Source organism: Mytilus californianus, unplaced genomic scaffold (genome assembly GCF_021869535.1).
Source record: "Mytilus californianus isolate M0D057914Y unplaced genomic scaffold, xbMytCali1.0.p SCAF_5, whole genome shotgun sequence".
NCBI lineage: Eukaryota > Metazoa > Mollusca > Bivalvia > Mytilida > Mytilidae > Mytilus > Mytilus californianus.
In genome coordinates, this window is record NW_026262701.1 from 119,228,189 (window position 1) to 119,235,014 (window position 6,826).

Below are 6,826 nucleotides of genomic sequence, written 5' to 3' on the forward strand. Positions count from 1 at the left end.
GTGCAAACAAATGCAGCGGGTTTAAACGTTTTAACAGGCACCAACCTTCACCCTAACCTGAAACAGTAGTGTAACATTACAACATAGAAATCAACAAAAAATGTATGTCTGTTTGGGTTGCTCACTCAATTTTGTTAATATAACGGAACTATAAACAACAGTCCTACAAACTGGAGGCTTGGCTAGCTATAAAACCAGGTTTCACCCACCATTTTCTTCGGAAAATGTCTGTATTAAGTCAGGAATATGACTTGTTTTCCATTCATTCCGTTGGTTGATATATTCTACCGTTTTATTTTGTCAGATTTTATGGACTTCTCCTTTTGGAATTTTCCTTGGAGTTCATTATTTTTGTTAATACTTTTTTGATAATTTCTTTTCAGTCTTCAATATGTTATATATCTAGTTACTTTATTACCCCTATATGTTTGATACAATTTATAAGTCGACCACACTTCTGAATCAATATTAGTATAAAAATTGTTTCTATATCAGTAAAGATAAAAAATTGAAGTCGGAATTATACAACACTAACTTCTTTTATCTCATGGTATTAGGATTAAAGAAAAGATATGATATGGCCAATATTGTCCCTAGAATGATTAAAAAGCCTTTCAATTACATAATCTTTCAAATAACAGTAAATTATTGGTATCTCATCCTTTTTGCCGTCTGATTATGTCTATCTTTAATAAAGTAAGTATAGCGTATCTCCTGTGCTATGAAAATTTGTTTGTATGGATTAAATAAGCGACGTTCTAAACGTTAAAAATGGAGAGAAAACCACACAGTAAAAGATATGAATAAAATGGAAATGTAAAAGACGTTCACTATACAATACCGACTAATACGGTTGTCTAGATTGTGTGGTGTTCTGTTTGTCCTTTTTCTTTTTGCCATTGTATTGTCTGATTTTTATTGTTCTTGGTATCTTTCCCCACTACGGAAGCCTATTCTAGTTACCCTTGTTACGTTGATGTGTCTTTTTATTGTCTTTTTTGTACAATAATGTTTGTATCATTTTTTCCATCAGAGAAAGCTATCAATGTCTATATAGCTGATTTTAATTTTAGTTCGATTGTCTTGTTCTGTTTTATTATTTGAAATGCTTAGTTATTTTAACTGTCTTCCAATGTCTTCTCTAGAAATAGCAATGTTTTCACTTGTTTGTTGATTGACAAGCGACATTTTCAAATGTTGTAAGTCTGCGCACCTTCCAACGACGATTTGTTTTGCATATAGATTTAAAGGATGAGCGGACTTGTATTTACATTGTAACTCTCAAATTATTTAGTCTGAAGAAAGTTGTAAAAGAAAAATGCGTCCTGCGCACTACGTTTTATCAGTTCTCAAAGGAAAACAAGGGTTTTTCAATCACTTAAATGAGATTTTAGCCTTGAAAGAGCAATCTGAAATAAAAATTTTAACATATAAAAATTATGTAAATGCGCCATTCTTTTTTAACAGCTAGGAGGCGTACCTTTTCGAATTGATGATTGAATGACTACTGGTGTTTTCAAATATCACAGGCGTGTTGACATTTAACAATAAAGCATTTCAAACGTTACAAAGAAAATAAATTACGATAGGAGTTTGGCGGGAAAGTTTGACTAGGGTTGCGGCTCCTATATGGAAATAGTAATACTTTAAGGTCAAGGTAGAGGAAATAGTCTATGTTTCAGATTTTGATAAAATTTTGCATACAACTGTTGTTCGTTGAACTATAACTGAAAATCAAAAGATAATGCATTTATTTTATTTTCTGAAATAATACTGATTGAATTTTTTCAAAACAGGTGAAAATTTGTACAGAAAGCACATAAAATAAGTGAAAAAAGTTCTTAAATTTTTAAAAAATTATATGTTATTGATACATAAATTTCCATTTTAATGATGAGAAGAAATCATTGGGTCACCGACTTCGTTTTTACGGTAAACATTATTCAAATTGGTGTTTTATGTGAAAAAATACAACAAGTCGTCAAAAATAAGCGTAACATCATCGCGTTGTAAGCCGTAAAACGTCGATTTTTGACGTTTTTCTTTACTACTACTACAAACTACGTAGAAGATTGGTTAAAGCAAAAAAGAAGTCGGTGACCATATGATTACTTTACCCTTTCGGAGCACCTGATATCACATAAGAGTAAAATAATATTTCCTTAACAAGACAGTCAATTTCGGTATGTTTGTTAATACTTTTTTTATGCATAGATAATTACTATAAATTTATATAATGAATGTTTATAATTAACAAAAGATGAATTATTACTAGATTATTCCCTTATTACGATTGTAATATTATTCTTTTGTTCGAAAAGAGTAAAAAAATATCCAGAAAACTGAATGTAATGCTGATAATTCTTTAAATAGAATCAGCAAGGTGTGAAATTGAAATTATCATATATACAATTGAGAATGGAAAAGAGGAATGTGTCTAAGAGACAACAACCCGACCAAAGAGCAGAAAACAGCCCAAGGCCACCAATGTTTATTCAACACAGCGAGAAAATCCCGCACGAGGAGGCGAGCTTCAGCTGGCCCCTAAACAAAATGTTTATAACAAATATTTGCGTTGTTATTTGTTTTATCAAGCATCTCTATATAATGTTAATTTTATGCATTTGTCTGATGACGATAGATTTATATTTTATTTACAGATGAAAATATGCACTTTTATACTGCCAAAATCTGCAATGACATTTTATGGAAAAGAAGATGTATTTTATATTGCAAATTTAAGTGTACATAATGTATGTACATTTTAAATAGTCTCTCATAACTCTTTTTAGAGTGGCTCTTGTATGTTTTATGTTTATGTTTTATTAACTATTTGTATGTTTTATGAAATGAAGAGGTGATACTTAAATAAAGTATTGTCTTGTCTTGTCTTGTCATATTTCTTTAAATGCTTATAGTTATCCACAGGCAATTATTGGTCAGTATTAAATCGTGTAACTTGGTAATTTACCAATTGAATAGAGCCTAGCTTTAACCTTTTTTTCCTCTCTTTTTCACTTTTTACCTTACATATTGCAACTGTTTAAAAGGAAAACGATTCTTAAAATAACATATATCAAATGAATTTATTGGCACAAATTAATGCAACATTCTGAATCTGTCTACACAATAACAGATTCATTTTGTAATTTAATTTTCCAAATTGATGTCAGATCATTATGCAGATCGCTGCTTAACTAACAGAAATCGTATTGCGGAAAATTCTCTTTTTTTTATTAGAAGAGTGTATAAGTAGGTGGGCTCGAATACGATGTTTGTGTTACAGTTTTTACAGGATAAACTGATGTTGTGATTATTTACATTGTATGCTATATGTATAGAGAAGATAAATAATGTTCGATAAGATTGACAAATATTGATTACTTTGATTACTTTTGATTACTTAAAAGTTTGATCAGTTCTGTGATAAATAATTTTACTTTTGATTTCCCTCCAAAAAAAATCCCTGCCAAAACCTTTCACGCTTTATCTTGCTTTTAGTTTGTATTTAAGGGGAGATTTTTTATCTTGTTTATTTATCAAACGCGAAAGTTAATCTACGGGGAATGGAAATTGCATAAACAGACTTACCATTGATTTATTTGATCAGAAATTTATGACATAAAAATATCCGCAGTAAGCTTATAGGTTATCAAAGAAAAAAAAACTAAAGTCATGACTGCCACCACACGAAGACTTTCATGCACACTTCCTTCCAATCCTTATATCATTAGACCGAGTCTTGTGACTTGATAGTTTGTTTTCAAACAAGATACCGCAATATGTGCCGGTTTTTAGTGCGTTTGGTTGAAGCCCTCCGAACAAACACTTGTATATTTAACTATAGTTGATCCGTTGCCATTTATATGCCTGTTTTTGATGTTTGATAGAGGATATCCTTGATGTGAGAAGGAATCAGTCCGCGACATGGACATCACTCGCTCGAATGTTCGCTTTACTCTTGACCCAAGAAGCATATCTTTCAAGGTCCTTCTAAATCGAGCGCTAAGTCCAACGTATATCCAAAAATTACAATGATAACTAAGCAATAATATAAAATTATGAAGAATTGCAAATGGATAGTCAATACTTGTTGGCATTATTGTATTGTCGGGATCGTAAATCTTTATTGCAAATACTATTCCATTCGGAACTTCAACAATGAGAAATATAATCATGATGATGACAACCATTAAAGTTGTACGGTGTCGGTGCTGGTAATCTTTTTTTTGTCCGACTCCGATTTTTTTAGACATTCCTCTTTGGAAAATTTTCTCGTTCCTGAGTTTATGAGCCAAAACAGCGGTGCTTACCATCATAGACAAACATGGAAGCAACTGGACTGCAACACTTCTTAACACGTGATAAATACTCATATATGTAGAAATGTTCCGATTAAACCAGTCGGCGTAGCGTTCCATGCAAATCTGAGAACCATCAGCCATTTCTTTCACTGAGTAATCTTTCATGAAAAATAAGAATACAAAGAAAACAACAGCGATGAGGTATGACATTGTTGTCATGATCACTGAGTTTTTCATGGTCCAAATTCGAGGTCCTTTGAAAGGAAATACAACTATGATACAACGCTGAATTCCTAAGGTCATTGTCAACCATACTGAAATGGTGTGAAGAATCACTGCAATATACAATCCATAATCATGGAACACACATATCGGGTATGATATCGGTTCGGTATACGGTTTTTGTCTTATTCCGTAAAAAAATAAATGGACGCAACTCCATAGAAATGCGCCAAGGGTATCTGAAACTGCTAGTCCAACCAAAAACACTGTAGTAACTGATCGCATCCGACGTTTCATAAACACACAAACTACAAGAATGTTAGTTACCAGTGTTAGAATGGTCACGATCGGGCAGAGAACTCCATAGATAGGGAAAGCTAGGTCTTTAGGAAAGGCAGATATTTGGAACATAAATCTTTCATTATCCAAACTGCAATTAGAACAGTGTCTGTTTTCCGCTGTATTATTAAATTCCATTCTGATTTTGTTGCCTTTTGTTAAGAATGCAAACGTATTTTTTTTTATAATACCAAGTTAAGAAATCGTTCTCTGTGTGTACTAACTGCTAATGTCTACAGATAAATTAGACTACATAGGAAAGCATTTAACTGACCTGTCAGTGAGAAAAATCAGTATATTGAATATTTCAACAAATTCTTCCACGTTTGTTATTTTAGCAGCCTAAGGTATAAACGAATAGAAATCTGCAATTGTAAACCTAAGTGGTTTTATCAACACTCGACACGCGATCACTGGTATCTGTTTTCTCCGTAGGAATCAAATGTTCCCCTGGAGCAACCTTAGATATTTTATTGGTAGATACCAAAGATAAGGAGATACAGTCATTACATCCACAGCACGTGCCATACATCTAAAACATAAATTAACGAATCAAATGATACAATATATGAATAAGTTAATGTTTCAAACAAACGGAAAATATAAATCAAATGTTAATTTTTTATTCGTTTGATGTGCGGGTTTGCTGAGGTTGCTGGCTCCGTCTCTGGTTAATATTATGTATATTTGATAATATTATTATTAATCCTTAGATACTAATAACAAGGTGCATGGACTGACCTTCACAGAAAGTAACCAAATTATCTCCATAAATTCTCCATTCATTAAATGAGAAGGTGTTCCTATTCAGATTTCATATTGTAAAGACTGTAACAAAACACGATCGTTAATCTGTAGTGCAGTTTAATTAGCTGACACGGCTAAACATGTAATCATGACTGACTATTAAACAGCTTGTCTGCTATTAAAAATACTTTAAAAGATGCATAAAATTCTTACAAGGGTATTGGTCTGGTATTTTCCTTCCGTTGATTGTTTGATTTTAACCCATAAAATAATGTCAATCTTCCGTAAATCATGAAAAATTCTGCATCACGTAATTGCAGCTCTGGTTCGTTAATTCTAATGCTGTAAGTTTCTTCTGATGTTCTGGTAAACGACAATTTGTCGAATATATCTCAGATTTCCTTCGTTGTACTAACTGCAGACTTACTGTTGTAAGCTTTTCTCATTTAGCTAAACATCAATTCTGAATGAAACGATGAGTAAAGAATGTATTTGTGTATATCCACTGCAGGTATATAGACTATATAGCAGGAGGCTGAAAACTAAAATTGATTGGATCTAATAATATTCGCAACTAAAGCAATTAAAACCGCACATGCACATGTTCTTATTATTTCCTATAAAATATTTAAATTTAATTTAGATATATACATGTGGCTTAAAGCTTAATTAATGCATTTAAGAATTGAATGCTTCTTTTTGTAAACTTTATTAAGGATGTAAGTATGTTGACCGAAACACATTTTGTATTAAGCTCGAAAGAAGAGCTTCATATTAAAAATGTGCACACGATCAACGTTTTTATAACACTCTAAAATTACAAAAAGCATTCAATTCTTATAATTAGATTTTTTATGCTACAACCATGAAATTATTGCAATTTTTTCGTTTGTTTTCCTATGCATTGTTTTCACGTTGTCATGCGAAACACGAGCTGTCTTGAATGTTGAATTTTTATTGAGAAATACAAATTGAAATTCGAATATGTCGCGATTGTTATCAGCCATTGGAAAGTACGAATTTTAATGAAACATACATGTAATGTAATTTATTGGATATAACCTTGTATACAGAATAGAAATGTGTATGGATAATACAAAAAATATTCGAAGTACATGGAAAGTTTTTATCTATTGTTTCGTTCTCAAGATTTAACGACAGCAAAATATTTAAGACATTTGTCTAAGAAAAATAAATAATCAATAAAACCATGC

At 31.7% G+C, this 6,826-nt stretch overlaps 1 protein-coding gene across 1 annotated transcript; it reads right to left on the reverse strand.

The window, feature by feature from the left end:
- Positions 1-3,582: 3,582 nt before the first annotated feature.
- Positions 3,583-5,429, reverse strand: LOC127700867 (sex peptide receptor-like). Its single transcript, XM_052204564.1, has one exon. It carries the CDS (start codon positions 5,001-5,003, stop codon positions 3,795-3,797), a length of 1,209 nt encoding a protein of 402 aa, XP_052060524.1. The 5' UTR covers positions 5,004-5,429; the 3' UTR covers positions 3,583-3,794.
- Between the last annotated feature and the right edge of the window lie 1,397 nt (positions 5,430-6,826).